The sequence below is a fragment of the Hipposideros armiger genome, unplaced genomic scaffold (genome assembly GCF_001890085.2).
Source record: "Hipposideros armiger isolate ML-2016 unplaced genomic scaffold, ASM189008v1 scaffold_30, whole genome shotgun sequence".
NCBI lineage: Eukaryota > Metazoa > Chordata > Mammalia > Chiroptera > Hipposideridae > Hipposideros > Hipposideros armiger.
This window is the reverse complement of record NW_017731380.1, coordinates 644023-668409: the sequence shown is the minus strand read 5'-3', so window position 1 is coordinate 668409 and position 24387 is coordinate 644023. Positions and strand designations below refer to the sequence as shown.

The 24387-nt window shown below is 35.0% G+C and overlaps 1 protein-coding gene across 1 annotated transcript in view; it reads left to right on the top strand.

The window, feature by feature from the left end:
- Positions 1 to 24387, top strand: part of SLC4A10 (solute carrier family 4 member 10) — a 200567-nt gene that overhangs the window by 71104 nt on the left and 105076 nt on the right. Inside the window, exons 4-6 of the mRNA XM_019636818.1 lie at positions 3915 to 4053; positions 13703 to 13863; positions 23358 to 23546. Coding sequence (XP_019492363.1) covers positions 3915 to 4053; positions 13703 to 13863; positions 23358 to 23546 — 489 coding nt within the window. The remainder of the gene's footprint in view (positions 1 to 3914; positions 4054 to 13702; positions 13864 to 23357; positions 23547 to 24387) is intronic.

Sequence of the window (24387 nt, the reverse complement as noted above, 5' to 3'; positions counted from 1 at the left end):
CTTCTTGGGAAAAAAATGCCTATTGTTCTTGGTGCTGAACATGTTCATTTTATCCATCTGTTACCTTATAACACAATTAACTATTTTGCATTAATGATAACATATTTCAATTATATAAATGAATTAAAATATAGGAATCCAGATAAACAGATTATATATGACATTCAAATAATATGGGCAAAACTTTAAAGTTCAAATGAAGATGGAGAATATTATTAAGCTACAAAGAGACTGCACACATGAATTTGAAATAGAACCACTAAACTTGTTATCATTTCATGATTTCATAAGCTAGATGATCTGAATATTGATTTATCTGAACTGTCACAACAATAAAGAGGAAGAAAAGTGTCTGCAATCCAGAAACACATAATGGTAGACATTTTGTGAATCTACTCCCTTGAGCTAAATGTCATAGTGCATGAGGATTGTGTTCCTCATGACAGTAAGGTCACGTACATAAAATGGAAATTTCCCAATTCACTTCTGTCACTATACTTGTTATGTTGTTATAAGAAATATATTTCTCAACATATTCGTTGACTTTTCTCCAGAAAGAGCCTAAAAACTAGAGAACTTTGGACAGGGCCTTCAGAAAGGAGGATATTTTCACTGATTATTAGAAAAAATTTACTTAAGACCCTAGTTAATTAGTATGTGAGTAATTAAAGCAACGTGAGTAACATGGCTAATAATGAAACCATGAAACTTTGCTAAGGAATTGTTTATTTACAATTATGAATATATTGGCTTTTCTCAAATAGCATAAATATTTAAATTTCATTTTTTAAAAACTAATCATTTGTTGAAAACATGGTCTATATTCCAAATGGAAATATTGGGTTGTTGGAAAAGTCATGAATCATTTTTGCAATGAAAAACATAGAAAAAATATGTCATGACTTTTCTGACAACCCAATAACTTATTTGTTTATTAATGATTGTAAAATAATACATGTTCATTGGAATTCTAGGGCTATTGAACATTAGGTTGGCCAAATCTTATTGCTCTTACTCAGTTCTCATCATTAATTCTGCAGCATCTGACATTATTGACTTGTTCTTTTTGAAATCCTTTCTATGTTGGCCCCTGTTACCCTACTCTCTCCATCAATTGTAAGCTATATAAGGGCAGAGATTTTTTTCCTGTGCTCATTAAATACTTGTTTAATGTGTCAATCCTTTTATAGTTCTATCTGTTCTTCTTCTGATTCATTCTCTTCCTCCTCCCAAATCTTAAACCTGTTTTTTCTCCCATGTTGGGTTGTCTTCTCTCTCTATTAATTTTCAGTCCTCATCTATTGTAATTATATAACTTCTCTAGTTAAGTGCCACCCATGTCTCTACATCTGACCCTGTTTTCTTTTTTAGAATCAAATCTCCAACTGCCTTATGTCCATCTTTATGTTTGTCTTAAAGTCGTTTCAAACTCACCATAACCTTATATCTTTGTTTATAAAGTGGATGGAATTTTCCCTACTAGATTTTCTAGTGATTTTCATTATAGTATAAGAATAGATTGGATTTTGTATTATGATCTCGTATCCAGCAACCTAGTAAAGATCTCCAGGGAAACAATCATATAATCTTCTAAAAATATAAACAGAAGAAATAATGAAGGAAAAATACCCAGGCATTTTTTTTTAAATCCTCGAATTGTGAATTGGAGAATGGGCAAATAAAGGTGGGAATATTTAGTGGAAGAAAGATTTACAAAGAATAGTTTCAATTTAACAAGATAAAATTCAAAGATGTTTCCTGAGAGTGATCAACATGGCTGTGAAGATGGTTGTTGGGAGACAGTTCTCTGTGGATCTCTCACGTTTCTGCACATCTTGTGAGCACAGGCACTGGCTGCCTCTGTGTCTATCTTTTCAGGGATGTTTGTATAGTAATCAGACTTGGAAGATAAAGATAGTGTCTCTCTGTGGAGCTAAGGGAAGGTTTGTTTACTGTCCAATATAATAAAGAAAACATCCCACTGTGGGGCAAAGGTCAGGGAGGCTTACTGTCCATTATGAAAAAGTTGGTTTCACAAACAAACGAACACCTTGAATTGAATAGACCATAGATATTAATGTAAAATATAAAACTATAAAGCTTTTAGAAGAAAACAGGAGAATATCCTTGTAACCTTTGGCAAAGGGTTCTTAAACTTGATACCAAAGTATAATCCATAAAATGATAAATTAGAGTTATCAAAATTTAAAACTTCTGCTCCTTGAAAGAGACTGTTTAAAAAAGTGAAGACAAGCTACAGACAGGGAGGAAAGAAAATATTTGCAAACCACATGTTCAACAAAGACTTGTATCAGAATATACAAAGAATTCTTAAAGCTCAAGAGTAAAGAAACAACCAACACAGTTAAAAATGGGGAAAATATTTCAGCAGACACTTCATCAAAGAAGACAAATGGATGACAAGTAAACACATGAAAAATTGTCACCCGTAGCCATCAGAGAAATATAAATGAACACCACAGTGAGCTATCACTACATAGGATGGCGAAGGAACAATTGATAAGACCAGATGCTGGTAAAATGGGGAGCAACTGCAGCTCTCATGCATTGCTGCTGGGGATGCATATGCATAGACGCTCTGGAAAGCAATTAGGCAGTGTCTAATAAAGTTATTTTAACCATATAACCAGCAATCCTACTCCTAGCTATTTACCTAGAGAAATAAAAAACTTATGTTCAATAGAAAAACCTGTACAAGAATACTTACAGCAGTTCTATTCAAAATTGCTCCAAACTGGAAACAACCTAAATATCCTTCAACAGATGGGTGGATAAACAAACTGTGGTACAGGGCCAGCCGAGTGGCACATTGGTTAAGAGCTGGCTTGGGACGCCAGAGAGCCCCAGTTCAGATCCCACATATGAGGGCCAGTGACACTGCCTTCTACAGCTAAGATGCTGAACAACAGCTCAATCTTGAGCTGGGTTGCCTGAGTCGCCCTCAAGGGGCTGCAGCCCCTGCTGCAGTCGGTTGCCATGGGCTACTGTGTGTAGCCAGCAGCCAGCGTGAGTGCCTTCCAGAAGCCTGTGACTGATCGCCCGGGAGGAGCGCAATGATGGTGCCAACTTGGGCCAGTGAAGCAACGTCCTCCACAACTAGACTAGAAGAACAAAAGGATAACAACTTGTCTGTTCACCTTCCCCCAATTCCCTAGCGCTGTTCCAATTCCCCAATAAAAATCTTAAAAAAAAACAAACAAAACAAAACTGTGGTACATTTCTACAATGGACTATCACTCAGCAATAAAAACAGTGAACTGCTGATGCACTCAGTGACACAGATAAACCTCAAAATCGCAAAGGCGTTATGCTAAGTGAATAATGACAGACTCAAAAGGTTATTTTTTTTCCCATTTATATGACATTCTAGAAAAGGCAAAACTGTAAGCGGTGAAGACCAGATAGTAATTGCCAGGGGTTAGTTGGGGGGATGAGGGAGTGTCTGTAAAGAAGCATCACAGGGGAGTTCTTATGTGAAGATTCACTATTAAGATTCACTAAGGTGAATCTTATTCAGCATAGTTTTAGTATAAGTGACTTTTATCATAATCTACTCTTCTGACTATTACCATAAAATATAGCGTATATGACGAGAGATGTGAGTATGTGTGTGTGAGAAATAGTAGTTTCCATGAGCGTTACAAATAATCCAAAATGCACATCACCTTTATATTTTTTATACTATCTATACATTATATGTTTACCTTTGACATATTTATGCTCCCAGATTATGCTAGACTTCATGTAAGGCTACACTTAAGTTTTAATTTCCAGAGTTTAGACTAGTGTTGCGGTGGGCCACGGGAGGTGTGAGTTTGGCGTGGTGATGGAGGCGGTGACATTTTAAGCTCGAAGCCACAGTAATGCATGTTCATGTCTCTGATTCTCCTCAGACACCCCGTCTCAGCGGGTGCAGTTTATTCTTGGCACTGAGGATGACGATGAAGAACACATTCCTCACGACCTCTTCACGGAGCTGGATGAGATTTGCTGGCGTGAAGGAGAGGATGCGGAGTGGCGAGAAACGGCCAGGTGAGGATTTCTGTGGAAAGCTCAATGTATAACTGAAGACGTTTCATACTGTTAGAAGCACAGATCCCTAAGACCACGATTTTTCAAACACCCATGAGTGCTGCTGATTTCTGAAACTGCTCATCTGTCCTGGGCACATCCTATAATGGGATATGGGTCAGAATGAGATCTGAAGGCAGTAATTATAGTAAATAGTGATGCAGAACCAGCAGCAGCTGCAGTGTTAGAGATAAACAGTAGCATAATTTGTGTGTCATCAGGAAAACAATAGATATCTAAAACCAATTTATTTCTATCTTTTCAATTGCTGGCGTGTGTCCAAGCTAGTGATATTATATGCTAATTTGAGTGTGGGGCTTTTTTAAAGAAAAGGCAAGCATGATAAGAAGCTTTAGGTATAGTCCTAGATTTATGTACTATTTGGTGAGGATAAAAATGTTTTGTAACATGTTTCTAGGATATGTATACATTTAAAGAGAGTGGTTTTTCAAAATAAAAAATTTTTTTTCTGTCATTTGTAATTAATATTACTATATTGCCATATAGTTGATGAAGTGCTATAAAAAGGTAATAAACTCAAATTTGCTTTTACTTTTTATTGATTCTTGCTCATTTGCTCATTTATATAACAAATATTTATGAAGTATCTATTATGTGCCAGGTACAGTGGAGAGAGAACCTTCACAACAACAAAAATCTTAGAACCTGCCTTTAACAATCTCACAGCCTCCTTTAGACAAGTGAACAGAGTTGTAAGTGGATAATGAATGCTGTGATACAGGTGTGCACAAGAACTGTGGGTGCACTTAGGATTGTCACCTACCCTCAGCTTCCCAAATTTTAATGTGACTCAAATCATGTGGAATCTTGCTGAAATGTAGATTCAGCAGGCCTTTGACATAGATTGTCAGGATCTAACAGCTTCCCAGGTGATGTCTCACACCAGTGTTTTTGGTTTGAGGATCACATTTTGAGTAGCAAGGATTTAAACCACAAGGGTGCAGGAAACGGAATCAGAATAGCTTCCCAGTATCACTTAATGACGTATATGAACCATTTTCCATATTACAGATATAGATTGACATCTTTTTAATGACTCCATTACATTTAGTTATATGGATGAATTTCCATTTATTTATTTAGTCAGTCGAAGGGCTTTAGGTTGTTTTACTTTGTATTTTTATTTTTTGCTATAATCATTGTTGCAGTGATCATTTACACGTTCGCCATTATTTTTTAGCTATTGATGTAGGTTGGATTTTTAACAGAACACTTATATTCCAAAAAGAACAGACTTTTTTTTTTAACTTTGGAAGATATTGAAAAATTGCTCTCATAAAATGCTTTGGTAATTTACCCTTCCATTAACATTGTATGAGGGTGCTTAGTTTTCCCAAACGCTTGCCACACTAAATTATCAAACTTAATTTTTTTGTGCTAATTTTATAGATGAAAAATAAACCTCATTGTTTTAACTTCCATTTCTTTAATTACTAGTGAGATTGAACATCTTTTCATATGTTTTTATTTTATTCCTGTGAACTAACTGCTCATTTCCTTTACCTGTTTTATGTAGAAATCATTCATTAATTTCTTTATTCACCTTTTTTTAATACCTTAAGTAGGTGGTATGTAATTCTGTGTGAATTACCTTTTTTAATAAAAAAACTACGTACATTAAATAAATCAATTTTCTTATGATGCTTTTGTTATAATATCAATTAAAGTTGAAATAGTTTTTATATCACCTGGTTAATTTTAAGATTAAGAACCTCCTACCTTATATTTTTCTTTCAAGTTCATAAAAAACTATGTACTTTGGAGTTTTCAAAATACATAATATATGTACTTATCTTCTTTTTTTAAGATCAAAACCAAAATTTGATAATCTTCTGGACAAATTAGTGACATAACCTTTGATCTAATTTGTTGATTAGGAATTTAGAATGCAACCTGTTTAAGGCTAGATGTCTCAGTCTTTAACTGGTTATAAGAAAATAGGTGTTCCTCAATGATGAAGGAAGGAGATCTGGTGGTTATGATTACTAGACAACTCTGGCTACTGAGAGTGTCTTTAATCTATTGGTGAGAAGTACTTTTTGGAAATATTGCTTTTATATTCCTTTACTCTCACCCTACATAGTAGAGCTGAGAAATAGATTTGAAAAATATGTTTTGGCATGAGTAACTCCCTTATTCTTAAAATGGTTGGTGATTTTTCACCTTCTAGATCAAATATAATAGTTATCTATTTATCTATATATTTAACCAGTAACTTCCTTGTAACTTGCCCAATCTCATAAAGCTAGGAGGTGACAGAGCAATACTAGAATCTAGTCCTTCACTCTGTCACAGTTGAGCAGGTACATTTTTCTCATGTTCTAATGGATTGACTTGAAAACATATTTAATATATTACTGTTTATTTATAAAGAACAAAATAGATGATCCAGTTAAGTATTGGTATTTGTGAATATTATTAGATAGGACCTGTGTTCTTAGCCATGCTTCTGCATGGTGTAGCTGTTTGAGGCTCAGGAAGAAATAAATCTGATGAGCAATCAGATAGTAACAGACATTGAAGAGGAGGGTAGATGAATTTTGGCTAAGACACAATACATCAGCAAAGAACAGAATGTATTTATTGAGGACTTAGAAATGTTTTAAAGTGGCAGAAGTAATTTTGTTCTGGTGGCCCTGGTTCATTTAAAAAGGCGAATTTTAGTTAATTCATGACTCCATCTGATTTTTCAAATGCAGTGTAATTCTAATAAATCATTGGCATAACCATTTGGAGCACTTCACTCTTTTGATTAGTATTCCAGGGGAGATTAATAATTTTCTACCTTCATAGTAGAAATAAAAAGGACATATTATCAGTACATTGCACCTGTCATATATATCACGTATTGAATAATTCATGCCCACTGTTGTTGCCAAGTAAACTTGAGCAAAGTTTTAGATTTTGAAGCTAAATTCTTTAATCATAATTATTTAATAAATGTTTGTGAAAACCAGCTGTTCACTTTTAAAAACCCTAAAAGGAGCCATATGACAAGGCCTAATGAAATCAACACAATTAGAACATCCTGCTTATAAATAACGTATAATGTTATTAATAGAAAAGTGAGCAAAGATACCACAGCTGTGCCACTGTGGAGACAACACGCTTGACTCACTGTGGTTGCCCTTCAAAAATGCTTCCTACAACTAAGCTCAGAAGAGGCAGAGCAGGGGGTAGCAGTTAGGCTTCCGATACATACATGGTAGTGCAGAAAGGATTAGTACCTCAAAGTGATTTTCCTGATGCTGTGAAGGCATTTGATATTCGAAACTTAGTAAAGGTTCAAGTCATCAAGATTTTTCAGTGCATTGTGAGGTGTGAAGTTAATATGGTTAAGAACAACTAATGTCAATAAACCCTAGGTTTGGGTATGGGTAGATTGATTCCATTTCCCTTTTCCCCTTAAAAAGGCACTTTATGATTACATATGTTATTCTCCAGCCCTCACCATAACCATGTCCCTCCTCTACCCTCCATGTCCCCAACTCCACCCAAAAGAGGATGCTTTCTCTTGAGAATCCGTGACTTCCCCCCAAGGCTATAATTTTTTGATGCTATAGTAACTCCTTAACATCCTATAGTAGAAATAGATAATAAAAAATTCTTAGGAAAGGTCTACTGAATTCATGGGAATAGAATAAACTGTTAATTTCTATGGAACAAAATCTATTTCTAACTTTCAGAAACATTCTGCTTTGTAGATTTTCAGTATGAGTGTTGTAGAGGAGATTATTATCAAGTTAATCCTCAAAGAATTCATGAAACACCTATATTAAGTTGTTGTTTAGTACAAAGAGATTCCAATGTATTAATCATGGATGAAAACAGATCCAGACATACTGAAGGAAATGAAAATAACCCCAGAGTTTAAACCCACCTCTCCCTCATAGAAAATGTCATGCAGTTGGCCTATAATTTTGATTTTTTGCATTGTCCATTGCTCCTCATTCATGCCTGTGAGACTCTTGTTTGCTTTGATTTGCTATTCAAACAAATGTCAGCTGAGTTTATTTGAAAACTGGAATTAATTGCAGCACTTTAGGTCATTAACTGCAATCAGGCATTTTGCAACGCACAGTATATTCAGTGACTACAAATCTTGAGACAGCATTTGGTATGTTCCCAGACCTATTACTTTCTATCTTGGAAGTATGAAATAGAATGAAAAAAAACAGAAAAGGGAAATATACTTATGTATTTGTGTATATATAATTTTTAAAAATATTCATTTAAATATCTAAAACCCTTTGCCATTATTCTGAAGCTGGCATGAAGCACTAAACCTTGAAATGTTTAGTAACCTGATATTTGTAACTCGTGGATTCCTTTTTATGGAAAGTATCTTCTGCTTCCTCCTGTAATACTCATAAAATCTATGGCTATATCAAACCATCCATGCATATAACTTATATTTGGTCATCTTAACTACTAGACTATTTGGAAATTCCAGAAAATTCATTCTTTTCTAAAAGACCAAGCCCCTAATTTGAAGGAAATTATTCTAAAGGAAGGAATATATCTTTCGGATTTGTTTCTAAAAATGTCTTTTCAGATAGACACATAGATCAATGGAACAGAATAGGTAACTGAGAAAGACCAACATAAGTACAGCTAACTGAATTTTGACAAAGGACAAAAGTTATTAATGGGGGAAGCATTGCCTTTTCAAAAAGTGTTCTGGAACAATTAGACATATATAGGTAAAAAAATTAATCACAACCCTAAACCTCACAGTATATATAAAGATTAATTGAAAATAAGTCATAAATCTAAATATAAAACATAAAGTTATGAAAATTTTAGAGAAAATGTAGAAGAAAATCTTCATGATCTGGGGGTAGACATGATACCAAAAGCACAATCCATGAAAGAAAATATTCTTTTTTTTTTTTTTAAAGATTTTTTTTATTGGGGAATTGGGGGGATTGGAACAGTGCTGGGGAATTGGGGGAAGGGGAACAGACAAGTTGCTGTCGTTTTGTTCTTCAGTCTAGTTGTGGAGGACGTTGTTTCACTGGCCCAAGTTGGCATCATCATTGTGCTCTTCTTGGGCGAGGCACATCAGTAGCCGGTTTCTGGACGGCCGCTCACGGCGGCTGCTGGCCGCTCACGCTGGCTGCTGCCTACCCACGGTAGCCCATGGCAACCCACTGCCACAGGGGCTGCAGCCTACGCTGTCGCCGGCGACTCACAGCAGCCCAGCTCCAGGTTGAGCTGTTGTTCAGCATCTTAGCTGTGGAGGGCAGTGTCACTGGCCCTCATATGTGGGATCCGAACCGGGGTCCTCTGGTGTCCCAAGCCAGTTCTTAACCATCGGGCCACTCGGCCGGCCCGAAGGAAAATATTCTTAAATTGGACTTCACTCAAATTAAAAACTTTTGTGCTATGAGAGACCCTGTTAAGAGGATGAAAAGACAAGCTGCAGACAGGGAAAACATTTGCAACATATATTTGACAAAAATATATAAAATACATAAAGAACCCTCAAAGTTCAACAGTATGAAAACAAATAAAACAATTAGAAAAATGGGAAAAACATACACAGACATTTCACCAAAGAGGACAGATACATATAGAAAATAACCACATAAAAAGATGTTCAACTTTATTAGCTATTAGGGAAATGCAAAATAAAGCCACTATGAAATATTACTGCATCCCTAATAGAATAGCTAAAATTTAAAAAATACTCATGAAGCAAATGCTGCTGAGGATGTGAAAACACTGGGTCTGTCATCCATTACAGATATAAATGTAAAATGGTATAGCTACTCTAGGACATAGTGTCTTATAAAACTAAACATGCGTTTTCTATACTACCCAGCAATCACAGTCTTGGGCATCTATCCCAGAGAAATGAAAACTTGTGTTAACACAGAAACATGAATGTTTATAACATCTTTATTTGTAATAGCAACAGCCTATAAATAATCTAAATATCCTTTAATAGATGAATGGTTGAACAAAGTTGTACATCCATACAATGGAATACTACTCAGCAAGAAAAAGTAACAAACAGTTAATATATACAGCAACTTGAATGGATCCCAAGGGCATTATGCTTAGTGAAAAATGTCAATCTCAAAAACTTGTAAACTATATGATTCCATTTATGTAACATCCTTAAACTGACAAAAATAGTGATGAAGAACAGATTAGTGATTGATGGGACAGAAACAGGGTGAGGGTTGAGAATATAAAGGTGTAGCATAAGGGAGCTCCTTTGTGGTGATGGAACAGTTTTGTGTCTTGATTGTGGTGGTGGTTACTGAATCTATGCATGGGATATAAATGCAGAGAACTACACACACACACACACACACACACACACACACAGACATACACAAACACACACACTGCACACATCACACTACACACATTTTTTCAGGTTTCTTAAAATTTAAAGTTTTACTTTCAAAGGAGTTAAGATAAAATGATATAGATGCTGTGTTTTGTTACTTATTTAATCATCTTCAATGTTACCTTGAACTATAAAATTTAACTATAATTTTCCTTATTGGACAGGGTTTGATCATTTTATGTAGATCCAAAAGCCTGTACTTTAAAAATGAATTTATTATTAGTATTATGACAACTTACAACCAATATTTTTGTGTGGGTCAGTTTATAGATTAATTAAGAAACAATATACAGTTTTTAGTAATGTATGAACACTTTTAAGGACTTCTTACTTGAATAAAATTTCTAAATACAACACCTGAGAAGCAATTTTATATATAGGTTTGACAGAAAGTACTACAACTGTACAAGTATTAATTGAGGTCATTTTCCAATTGAGAGAAATCTGTAGTCCCTTAAACACAATCACACCCTTTCATAACCTTAAGTGTTCTATACCACCCAATAGACTAGAAACTAGATTTCAAATCTAGCAAGGTTCTTCAGTCAAGATAACACCAGCATAAGTGCTGCTGTATAGACTCCCTTCTTTTGCTCTTTTTGTCTGAAAGCCACGTCATATGTGAACAGTATACACTTGAAAGAAGATTTAATAAAAGTTGCATCTACTTTCTTGGTGCCATGTTTGTGGATAATATAAAAAGAGGAAGAGAACAGAGAACATTTTTCAACTTGAGGTTTGTTCTAGACAAGGATGAAAATCAAATGTTAAATCAGTTGTTTCCAGGCATTAGCAAAAGTTATTTGAGCTGAAAAAGCCTATAAATTCAACCAAAATAATTGTATTGTGGTGGAAAATGGGTCCAGACTCTGGAGAAAAATAGCAACAACTTGGAATTGACTCTGGTTTGACAAGGTCACTGGCTAGGTGATCTTGGACAAGTTTTTCATGTGTTGAGTTTGTCTCATCGTTTCACAGATGAGAACAATGTGGCCCAGAGAAATGGAAAGATTTTCTTTCCTTTGGTCACATGGCAATTTAGCTATAGAGTAGGGACAAAACCTAGATTTCTTTTTATTCCCAATTAGTCCAAGACACTTTCCATAACACTGTCCCATCTCAGATGTCTGCAAGAGGTGGGTCCTTTGAGAGATTGACATTCATAATGTGACTGTGGCCTTACTTTTATATCTGGCAAGAAATACTAATTTTTAACATTTATTAAAATCATTCTTACTCTCATCATTCATTTTCATTAAGATTTGGATGCTGATATGAATAGCTAAAATGGTGATCTATATCAGTTGGGGCAGACTGAATTATGTTAGAAAAAAATATCCTGCAGTCTCAATGGCTTAAAATCACAAAGGCTTTTTATGGCCTGTGATACATGTCCATCGTGGATCAGGAGAGGTTCTGCACATGTGTTCACTGTAATTACTGAGAGGCCTCAGCTGGTGGAGCTGCCTCCATCTTGAGCATTTCTGGTGGCCACATCGGGGGAAGAGACAGCTCCAGAGTATCTTATCCTGGCTGTTAAATACTCCAGCCTGCAAGTGACACACATAATGCCTGCTCACAATTTAGTGTCCAGAGCTAGTCAACAGTCAGTTTATAGATTAATTAAGAAACAATATAAATTTTGTTTATATTTATATTATATTTATATTTTTATATTTATATTTATTTATATTTATATTTATATTTATATTAGATGGGAACTAAGTAGTGACATCCTATTCTTTCCTAGGAAAAGAGAGAGAACTAATTATGCTTGATGGATAGTACTATGACTATTACATGATTTAGGAAGTATTATGGCCCTGTTAAGGGTTGTAAAACATTAAAAATCACTAATATGAAAAATGTCCAACTGTGTAGACAAAAATATGCTATAAAATTGCCAGCACCAAAGAGATACTGTCAGTGATTTAGGGCCTAAATGTAAGCTTTTTTGACCTTTAGGTGTTTTATACATTTACGGTAAGCAGAGTTAGCCTTCCATATCTGTAAACTTTTAGCAGGCACAGCCATTCTTCCGTATCGCTTTTCTTTTCATGTGCTGAAAACTCCTTGCTCCCTGAATACTGAGGACAGATTCATAGCTTTCTTTATCTTTCTTGGAACTCTGTACATTAATCATTCTGACTAGCCCTTTTGGTTAGTTATTTTTGGCTGATCCACTGTTTCCCTAACTAGTTACAGCAACATATTTGTCCTCTGTTGGAATTGGAATGTTTGATTGCATAAAGCAGTAATATAATATCATATAGAGAATTTGAGTGATCTTGCATGGAGAGAGGAAGTCAGGGCAAAAATGACTAAGGCTAGAAGGAATGAGGAAAATGGTGGGGGATGGAGAAGGAAAGGCAATTTATGCTAGGATTTATTAGAAATGGTGGAATTAAATTGGTCATCTTCTAGAATCAGAGGGCAAGTCCCTAAAAGAATAAGACATTTAGTGCTTGTGCCAGAGCAGTAAAATCATTGGCTTCGCTTTACTCCTTCCATTTATCTTACTTAGACACAATCTCAGATATTGCTCTTCATTTCACTCCAAGAAAGCAGTGGTGTGCCATTTGGCACCATGATATCAAGGTTCTTCCCCATTCTCCATCCCTGGCTGGAAGCCTCAGGCAATGGGGACCCATCTCAGTTCTCATATGTTTAGTCCTAGGAGGTGACTGCAATCACTTGATTTTATCCAAACAGACCTAATAAGTATTTTTCTTATAGACTAGGCCCCAAGTTATATTAGCCTTCCTAATCAAATCGAAAAACTATGGAGACTCAGATATTCAGTGTTAAGACCTCCCCCTAAAAAAAAAATAATGAGAATTCTTTTATTTTCTGTTGTATCTTTCAACTACCATTATTTTGCCATGAAGTATACTCTTGTTTGTAGTTCTACTACAGATTCACTGTGACCACTGATTAACATTTATATTAAAATCTTTTTTCAGAGCTAGACAAACTAATAAAAATGATATATGAGATGATATAGGAGTTTTTTTTTCAATGTATCTTTCAATGACAAAAAGAATGTTTGTTAAATGGAATGAAAATGAAAACTGAGTGACTTGGGCTAGCTTTCACGTACTTCCCAAACCCATGAAACCAAAAAGCAATGTGAATATCTTTCTATTTCTGCCTTTTATTATTTGGATAAAGGATCATAGGTCTACAATAAAGTCTTCAGTGTGCTGATAGTATTTATTTGTGTAGGTGGTTGAAGTTTGAAGAAGATGTGGAAGATGGAGGAGAGAGGTGGAGCAAGCCTTATGTGGCTACTCTCTCACTGCACAGCCTATTTGAGCTGAGAAGTTGTATTCTGAATGGAACCGTGTTACTGGACATGCATGCCAATACTTTAGAAGAAATTGCAGGTATGTCTTTCTTTCCCCCCTTAGCCTATTGCATGCTTATGGCTACAGCTGATTTTTGTTATTACCTTTCCTTTATAATTCTATACATGCACGACCTTTGGAAAACAAATTCTCATGATCAGCATATGAGACCTTAAAAATAATTTTCGTCTACCCTTTTATTTAAGATAAAACAAGTTGAATCTCACAGAAATATGGTCTAACTGGTCCAGTGGCAAACCTAGAACCAGAACCCAGATATCCTGACAACCATTTAGTATTGAATGTTTTTCAGTATCATGTTTAATTAGACTGTCACCATTAAAAAAATCGAAGGAAAAAACCCCATAAAGCTAGAGGTTTATTTTTTCAGTATTCAAATACATGAAATAACCAAATGAGAAAAAATCAGTAAAAGAGAAATATGTTAGTTTAGAAAAGAACAGAAAGGTATGATCATTTATTTGAAACTGAAAGAAAACTCTTGAATCCCAGAGGACGCCAAGCAGTGCAGTTGAGATTAGTTTGTAATATAATACAATGACAGGCCCCTGGAATGAATGATTTGTATTAGAAGCCTATTAAGGCTACACAAGCAGTGACATTTAGAAAGCATCTTACTGTTATTCTAGAAATGGAGGCAAAGAACTCATGTGTCTTTTGATCTGGCAAACAAACATTTTAGTGAAAACAAAATACTACAAAAAACACAGAAATGATTTTTGAAAGAGTATAAATGAAATGGTTAATGAAGATTTTAACAACGGCTTGAGCAGCTTTTAAAAAGCTCCTAGTTTGGAGAAAAATAAAAAAGCGGCTCCATGTAGATGTGGAATTTATTTGTGAAGTAGAAAGACTTAAGAGGGACTTCACTGTCTGAATTATATTGTAGAGATGGGAAAAAAAGAAAAGAAAAACCTGTGTGTTTTTGATCACATAATTGAGAGAATATTGTTAGAAAAATAATGTATTTAATTTAATCCTCTGAATAGCCATGTGAAGTAACTGTCATTCCCATTTTGAATGAGAAAATAGAAATTCTGAAACTTTTACAGCCTAGGTTTCATCTAAGGTCCTCTTGCTTTAGATCTATGTTCTTCCAGTTAAGCTGCCACCACTGTTTAACGAAGAGTAGGCTTGCAGTGGATGTTGCCCAAATTTTAATGGTGGTTTGATTAATTTAAAAATGATTTATTTGGTTGTTGGTGCTGATAGGTGTGCATAAAGTGTGGTATGTGTGAAAAGAAAAGTATGGAACGATATCTTGACTTACAATGTTAATCAAAAACAAAAAACAGAATAGATCAGCCTTCCTCCTCTGTTTCACACACACCTATAAAGAGGTTATCCTTTAGAATATCTAACTAGACATACAAGACTGTATAACGTTAAATATAGTATACTTTTTAGAAGAACATAACACTCAGTAGTATGTCATACTAAGTCAAGACTTAAAGAAAATGGTTAACTTAGAAATTAGCAAACTTCCTGTGAATGTTGACATAGTAGCCGTCCACTCAATTTCTTAGCCTTACATTATGGGGTCTTGCTAATATCCAATACATTTTTTTTCATTGATGTATAATTGATATGCAATATTCTGTTAGTTTCAAGTGTACACCATAGTGATTTGATATTTATATACATTGATATGTCTAGTGACTATCTGTTACACAAAGTTATTACAATATTATTAACTATGTACCCTATGCTATACATTATATCCCTAGGACATTTATTTTATAACTGGAAGTTTGTACCTTTTAATCTTATTTGTCTATTTCACCTGCCCCAACCCCTTCTCCTCAAGTTTTTCCCTGTGAGTCTGTTTCTGATTTGATTTGTTTGTTCATTTGTTTTGTTTTTTAGATCCCACATGTAAGTGAAATCATACTTTATTTGTGTTTCTCTGCCTGACTTAAGTCACTTAGCATAATACCCTCTAGGTCTATCCATTTTGTTGCAAATAACAAGATGTCATATTTTTATGATTGACTAACATTCCATTGTATTTATATACCACATCTTTATCCATTCAACTATTGCTAGACAGTAAGTTGCTTCAATATTTGGTATTGTAAATAATGCTGCAGTGAACATAAAGGTGCAATTATCTCTTCATATAAGTGTTTTTCATTTCTTCAGATAAATACCCAGCAGTGGAATTGCTAGTTCTATTTTTAATTTTTTTGAGGCATCTCCATACTGTTTTCCATAGTGGCTGCACCATTTTATATTCTTACTAACTGTGTCTGAGGGTTCCCTTTTCTATACATCTTTGCCAACACTTGCTATTTTTTTGTCTTATTGATAATAGCCATTCTGACAGGTGTGAAGTGATACTTCATTGTAGTTTTGATGATTAATGATGTAGAACACCTTTTCATGTGCCAGTTAACCATCTGTCTTTTTTGGAACAATGTCTATGCAACTCATTTTTCAGTTGGGTTGTTTTTTGTTTTTGATATTAAGTTCTTTATATATTTTGGATATTAACCCATTATCAGGTGTACAATTGAAATATTTTCTCCCATTCTGTACATTGTTTTTTGTTGTTGTTGTTGTTTGTTTGTTTGTTTTAGCTGAGCCATCCTGCCACCTGTTGGCAGCTCAGCAGCAGCTCAGCTCAGGCCAGGAATTGAACCAGCGACCCTGTTGCTCAGAGCTCACACTCTTGAGTGAGCTCTTAACCAACTGAGCCACTCAGCTGGCCCTGTACATTGCTTTTTTATTTCCTTGATGGTTCCATTTGCTGCGCAAAAGCTTTCTTAGTTTGATGTAATCACACTTGTTTATTTTTGCTTTCACTGCCCTTGTCTGAGGAACTGGGCAAAAAATATTGCTAAGACAGATGTCAAAGAGTTTATTGCCTAAGTTTTATTCTAAGAGTTCTGTGATTTCTGGTCTTATATTCGAGTCTTTATTCCATTTTGAATATGTTTTTGTATGTGGTATAAGATAGCCTTGGAGCACACTGAATTGGGGCTGCCTTCATAAGGTGACTGGAGTTGGAGTGGACATGGGCTGAGGTGTCCCAGGGCATGCTGCACTGGGGTCATCGTGGCAAGACAGCTGGAGCTAGAGTAGGCATGAGCCATAGGTGTTCCAAAGTGTGTAGCACTGGGGATGACATGGCAGAACAGCTCCAGCTGGTGTAGGCTCCCAGCCTCGGGTGCACTGGGGCAGCCTTGGCAGGGTGGCTCACGTGTCTGGATGGTGCACCCACCCACTCTATCAGGTGGAGGGGGAATGTAAAAAATGGCGCTTGCCGGTACCCCTGATCCTAGAGAGACTTCTAGCTGTTCCTTGCCCTTTGGCAGACACTAGGGTTAGTCAGTGGGTTTCCTTCACATGTAGTCTAGGTGCCCTTTTAGCTGCTGTTTGCTTGCTGTGCCCCAGGGCAAGCGAGTCTTTGCAGGCCCCTCAGTGATATTTCTCACTATTTCAGGTGGGGCTCCTGTTGTTGGCATGTCTCTGTCTCCCCTACCCTTCTCAATGTGGTCCCCCTTCTCATTTGTTGTGCAGAAGCTGTTTAATCAGTTCTTCCTTAGAAGAAATAGCTCTGTATGTAGGTGTATGTTAGGTGTGTCCATGGGAAGAGGTGAGTTCAGAGTCTTGCTAACTGTCATCTTGAACCTACCTCCCATGAAATTCCCCAATAAGCATTTTTGTGTTTTAATTAGGAATCAAATGGCTGGGCTTTTCATAATAGTTTGCAGTTAGGAAACTCTTCGCAGTTTAGGAAGCTCTTTTTGGTAATTCTACACTGTGTTTTTGATACTCAAAACAAACTTGGGGCTTAGCATCATTATTGTTATCCTTACTTCATAAATAAAGAAACTGAAATTCAGAAGATTAAAAGCCTTGCTCCCAACGCGTTTATTTCTGCTACTTATGTCAGTGATGGCATTGCCTTTGAAAATGGATTAATCCAAATGAATGTTGGGCTGACTACATGTAATGAAGCTGTCAAATTCTTCAAGCTGGCAAAATTAGCCTCGGAAAATACCCTTCATGGTTTCACCAGGCTTTATAGTTCTTAAAGCATATAATTTCCACTGCTTTCTTTAGGAATTTATTCCTACCAAAAAAACCTTGTCCGATTAACTTGACTAAAACTCTGTTGTTTATTTTATCACCTTAGCTCATTTTTATTGTCTAAATTTATACTTCTTTTCCCTAACCTTAGTCCCTTCCCCAAACTCAATTCTGTAGAATATGTAAAGGTTGTAAGCTGTGTTAAATCTAGCTTTTAAAAGCAAATTATAGTTTCTAAGTCTGTCTTTACAAATGAAGCCTCAATATCCCAATAGCTTTTTAGTATTCTTTCTGCTCTTCTAATTAGTCTGTATCTTTCTGTCTCCAAAATAGCCTAACTTGAATGTCCCATTTTCAATGTAGATCAGCCAGCAAAATGTCATTCGTAACATGTGAATAGTTTAGAGGTAATACCACATAGAAAAACATGATTACAAATACTTGTGTTGATCATTATGACCTTAGACTCCTTTTCAATTATTAATAAAAAGAGATTCTCTCTCTTTGAGTAATTTTGATTTGATTTATTGAATCTAAAGGTAAATTCAATAAAGCCTCATGTAAACATTTTTCCTATAGGTCATGATTATTTATTATTGTTTACTTACTGCTATTTTTCCTTTGTGACAATTAAGCTGTATTAACAAGTGTGTAATAAATAACTTTGCTTTTTATTTAAGACTTCTAACTTTGTAGAGTATTTTCACATCCATTTATTGTATTTGATTATCAAATCAACTTTATGAGGTAGGGAGGAGCTATTTCTCCCATTTTATAAACTGATAAACAGAAAGTGATACATCACAGGTGCCACTTGCAGAGATCGGAATAATTTTTTGATTAATCTATAATTATAAATTTTGTTTTGTTTTATTTCATGATACCTTGTGACCATAGTGATTAATAAACACAAAGACCGGAATTTTTTTCTTTGCCTCTTACTTATATTTTTCTACATGATAGGCAGTTACTAACTTATTAGTCACTAGTTTCAATTTTCCAAAAGCTAGGTATAAGAGTTTATCTTTAAGGGCTCTAAACCCTAGTACTTTGCACGTACACAGGCTCTGCAGCATTAATGTTTTCTAGATATTTTCTAGCAGAGAAATATGATCCAGGTATTGTTTTAAAATGATGAAGGATTTTTATATCAATGTTCTGATATGTTTTTAATAGACTCTTAGATAATTCTTTAAAGAGATTTTATAGACTTAGCAGGAGAAAATCCCATTTGTATCCGGCAGGTCTGTCAAGAATTTCTGGTATAATTAAAGTAGGATTTTCTTTTGGATAAAGTTAATTTAAAAAAGTCTATTTCCCAATGTTTCAGGGAACTCAGAAAAATTTAAACTTCTTCCTTCAAAATATTACGTAACCATTTCAAATCCAAAGTTCTCCAGATGTATTTTCTTACCATGATTTATTCTGATGTGGAGATTCATTACATTAAAAATACTTCTTAATTATAGTCATATAAATCATAGGCAATTTTTTGGTCTATTTAATCTCATTGAAATTCAGCACTATAAAAAAGAATCATTCCAGTATTCTTTCTGCAGTGTGTATACTTTAAACTAATTCTGTCAATGAGAGTAAGAAATTAAAACTAAACCAAAGTTAGTACCATGGACAGATGATCAAATATTGCTCTCAACTCAATAAAATAACTTTTATTGTCTAAAATCTTTTCATTGAAGTAAAAATGCATAGTTTGCTCCACTGAATGTAATTTGTAAATTTGAGGGTATGGGAATAATTATATATTTTTTAACATTACTGTCCTTGGTCTGGAAAGTAAGTATTCTCATAGTAGTTTCCATTTTCCACTCCTCCCAGCACCTTTTAAAGTTAAGACAATGGGTTTTTACAACAAGGGCTGTATAAGACAATCTTTAAAGAGATCAGAGATTTATATAGAATCTGTAAAGTCTCATAATCTTAGAGGCTTTTATTCAGTCAAGGTGGACTAATCATGATAAAGTAATTGCCTGATTAGGATGCAAAATAATTTTTCATTTTCTGAGGCCTTTTTGTACAAATGCTACTAGTGTTTCCAGAGCCAGCTCAGTGCAAGAAGACTGCAACCTATTTATCTTTTATCTTTTTGCTTCTCTTATCATCCAGATCCTGGCTTTGTGCTTTGGCAGGCTAGACTGTGATTTAGGCATCAGAGCCTGCTGAGATTGTAGGACTTGACTGTGAGCCCAAAGCCATTATGGCCCATTATCCTTTCCTACTCTTCAAGTTTAATACTAACATAGGAGTATATTATAGTGGTGAAGAGAACAATGTGATTAGTGAATCAGACTCCCTTTGCTACTTAAATCTCACCTCAGTATAATTTATATTCTTAAGCAAGATGATTAACTTTTCCAGTTCATTAAGGTATTGTTTGATGCAGTTTTACCTCAGAGGAGTCTACTGTGTATTTCTGTGTGACTAATGAGCAGATGAGTGGGGTTTTTTTTGTTTTGTTTTTTGTTTTCTATTTGCTTTCTCTTATTTAACTGTTTCAAATAAAGACCTTATCTCTGAAAAGCTGTGAAGCTAGTGACTTGCGGTTTTTGTCGTGCTCAAGCCTGGAAATTCCTACTGTACTTTAGTAGGAATTAAAAATTATAACCATGTACATGGTTTATTATATGATTCATTTTGATTCTGATTAGAATATTGAACTGGGGATACATATCATGGCTTACAGATGAAAGAAACTGCCTTATGATGATATCCCTTTGGTGTTTTAATAACCTACTTTGCAACTCCCATTATGAAGTGTATAATGCATATTTTTCATACAATTTTCCATCTTAGCAAGGTTTCAGTGTAAAGTTATGTATATTGACAATTTATCATTTCCTTTATTTCAAATTAATCCATGAGTGTTATAACTACTGATTGCCAAAGAACTTAGATATAGATCAAATATTCTATATTATCATGTATTTTCAGAATTGGAAGGGACTTTGGAAGTAATTATGTTGAACATTACATTATAGCTGACTCCCAAACTTGCATTCTATCTCTTTCCATTGTAAAGAGCCAATTCATAGATCGAAGTTTAGCAAATTATACTCTATGTGCAAATATAGCCCACTCCCTGATTTTGTCAGATTTATGAGCTAAGAATGGTTATTACATTTTACATGATTAAAAAATAGTAAAAGGAAGATTAATATTTTGTGACGTGAAATTCAAATTTCAGTGTCCATAACAAAGTTTTATTGAAATACCGCTATGCTTATTTGTGTACATGTTGTCTATAACTACTTCCATGCTATAAAGGCAGAGTTGATTAGTTTTGACAGTGACTGTATGGTCCACAGAGTCTAAAATATTTATTACCTGGCCTGTTACAGAAAACATTTGTCTGCCTCTGGTTTAGAGAACTGACTCCTGAATGAAGGGCAGTTCTTGGTGAGTCTACGCCAATCATGGGGCTCATCATCTTTGCCAGTGACTAGCTCAGCATAAGGTTATGTCAGTTGGACATAGGAAAAGTTTTCCTGGGCAGGGGAAAAATCACTTTGCTTTTACGAGAAAGTCACAAAAAGGCAAAGATATGAACAAAAATATGTATTTCCTTGTTGTTTCTGGCAGCTGCCTTATGACAATAAGGAAAATCAGCCTAAGATTGAAGCTCACACCTAGAGGAAGGGAAAGCTGACAGAATCACAGAGAAAGGGAATTAAATTCAGCCTAGCTTTGATCTTTTTGTTATGTGAGCCCCAGCAAGTCATTGTTTTAGATGATTTGATTTGGGTTTTCTTTTATTGATAAACCCAACTTTACCTCCACTTGATATACTATTATAAAATAGAGATGGATGTATTAAAATCATATTACAACCCCAAAATTCAAACCAGGGACCCATAACCTACTTAATGGAAATTGTGAAGGAAATCTTGTACTGGGAAATATTTACTGGGGCCTCGATATTGTAATCAGTGCATTATGTGCCTTATGTCCTTAGTCCTGGCAACGACGTATGAGATAGATATTATCTCCAATTTACAAGTAAAGACCCTCAGATTATTCAAATTTACAAGGCCACACAGCTGGAATGTGATACAGAGACCCATGTCTGGTTCCATCGTCCATTTCCCTTTCACATTGAAGGAAAAGATTGTTTATAAAGGAGAATTCTGAGAATTTTCAAATTTTAGTGTCTTCAGTAGGGCAATGAAAGGCAGTTCATTGTGATCTGCGTGCTTCATACAAGGAATTAGTGTCTCAAAAAATCAAATAGAGTTAATATTTAATCTAAGAGCAGGTTAATTACACTGTTGAGGTGATCTTTATATTACCAAGAAACTTAAAATGTCTTTATTCATTTACTTATTGTATAGGCATTTCTGACACTACATATGGTAAATATTAATCTTCTTAATTACAGCTGTCTGAAATTTCACCTTTTATTCTTTGTTTTATGGTTATAGAAGATCTTTTAAATATAAACACATTTTAAATGAAGGTTTAAGAAGACTAACTTTATATCAATGTGAAACAGTTCTTTACTCTCCAAATGCAACCAACTAGATAGCTGCCTAAGCAGCCTGTGTCAGATTTTTTTAAATTAGTTTCAAGTATGCAAAACAATACAGTAGTTATACATTTCACCCTTCACAAAGTGATAACCCCCCTCCCCCAAACTATTGCCCTTCTGACATTGTATATATCTATTACAATTCCACTGACTCTATTCCCTATGCTGTACTCCACATCTTGTGACTATATATATATATATATATAAAGTTATAGTTGACATTCAGTATTATTCAACTTCACCTTCACGTGTACACTGCAGTGATCTGGCATCTACACCGTCCATGAAGTGGTCTCCCTAATAAGACAAGTGTCCATCAGATACCCTACAAAATCTTTACAGCATTATTGATTATATTTTCTCACCTGTCTTTTGTATCCCCATGGCAATCTTGAAAAAATGTTCAACCTTATTAATCATTAGAGAAATACAAATAAAAACCAAAATGAGATACCACCTCATTCTGGTCAGAATGGCTATCATCAATAAATCAACAAACAACAAGTGCTGGCAAGGATGTGGAGAAAAGGGAACCCTTGCATCAGGTTTTTACAGATGGACTTTTGCTCACTTAAGGAGGAAACCTGGAAATTATTCTCTGCTAAAAAAGGGAGAAAAACCATATTAAAATATAAGTATGAAGCACTTTGTTCTCAATACAACTATGTCTATTTGAAAAATAATACTCTATAAGCTCATTACATATTTAAAATTGAATGGTTTATAATAAAAAATTTCCCAAGACTTTCTTGGGCAACATTGCTGCAAAGATAAACTTCTGTTTGTAAGACCATACTTAGAGATTTGTAAAGGATTCATTCCTATTTTAAGTTGAATAATGTTAACCAGTGTATGGAGATGTAGGCTCAGTGGTTCACTGCTGGCACAGCACAGGGTCAGCTTTTCTAATCTTCCTCCTGCCTTTCCTCTTCAGACATGGTCCTCGACCAACAGGTGAGCTCAGGTCAGCTCAATGAGGATGTACGCCACAGGGTCCACGAGGCACTGATGAAACAGCATCACCACCAGAATCAGAAAAAACTCACCAATAGAATTCCCATTGTCCGTTCCTTTGCTGATATTGGCAAAAAACAATCGGAACCGAATTCCATGGATAAAAATGGTAAATGTTTCTTTATTGTACTCTTTATGTTTGCTATAGGTGTTTCAAATATCAAAGTGCTTCTAATCCTGTAAAGTACATTTTATTTGAAAATGATCTATTGAAGTTAAGATTGTGGTAGTTAAATTGTTTTTTTATTCATATACATATATAGTCTTATTATTAAGCATCAAATAGTAGAAATTTCAACAAGAATTTAAGTTTCCTGAAAGGCTTATGAAATAATGCAAGTGAAAATTTTATCTAATAAGAAGTTATAGACTCAAATGCAACAAACATAAATGGAGCATCAACTGTATCTCAAAGAAGGTCCTAGTCTTTGTCCCGTAGCTTGAGAATGTAATGCAATGCTTTGACTTATGGCCTTTTAGTTATTATAAAATGAATATGATCGCCATTTAGTGTTTGTGGAATAAAGACACTGGTTTCATGTTGCTCGTAGCCAACAATTCCACGAGAGAATACGATGGAAAAGAACAGCTAGAGCCTTGCCTAAGCCTGATTTCCAAGTCATGGGCTCATTGCTGTTCTCAGTGCTGCATTTTCAACACCCATAAAGCTACGCACTAACCACCTTCTCACACCAACAGTGATGACACCAATTTTAGTTTCCTAGCAAGCATGACGTACTCCCTGTGGTTTGTGCCTCAGACTGTTTTATCCTTCCTTTGTATTTTGTTCCTCCTTGCATCCATTTGACCCTTCAGCATTTATACTAAGGAAGTTGCTTAAGAATCTCTTGTTATTATCCATCCTTTCCATTTGTCTTGTGAAGGAAAATGAAGCTATCATGAGGATAATATGAATTTGTTAGACTTCCGTCAGTTCCCAGTTTTAAAAG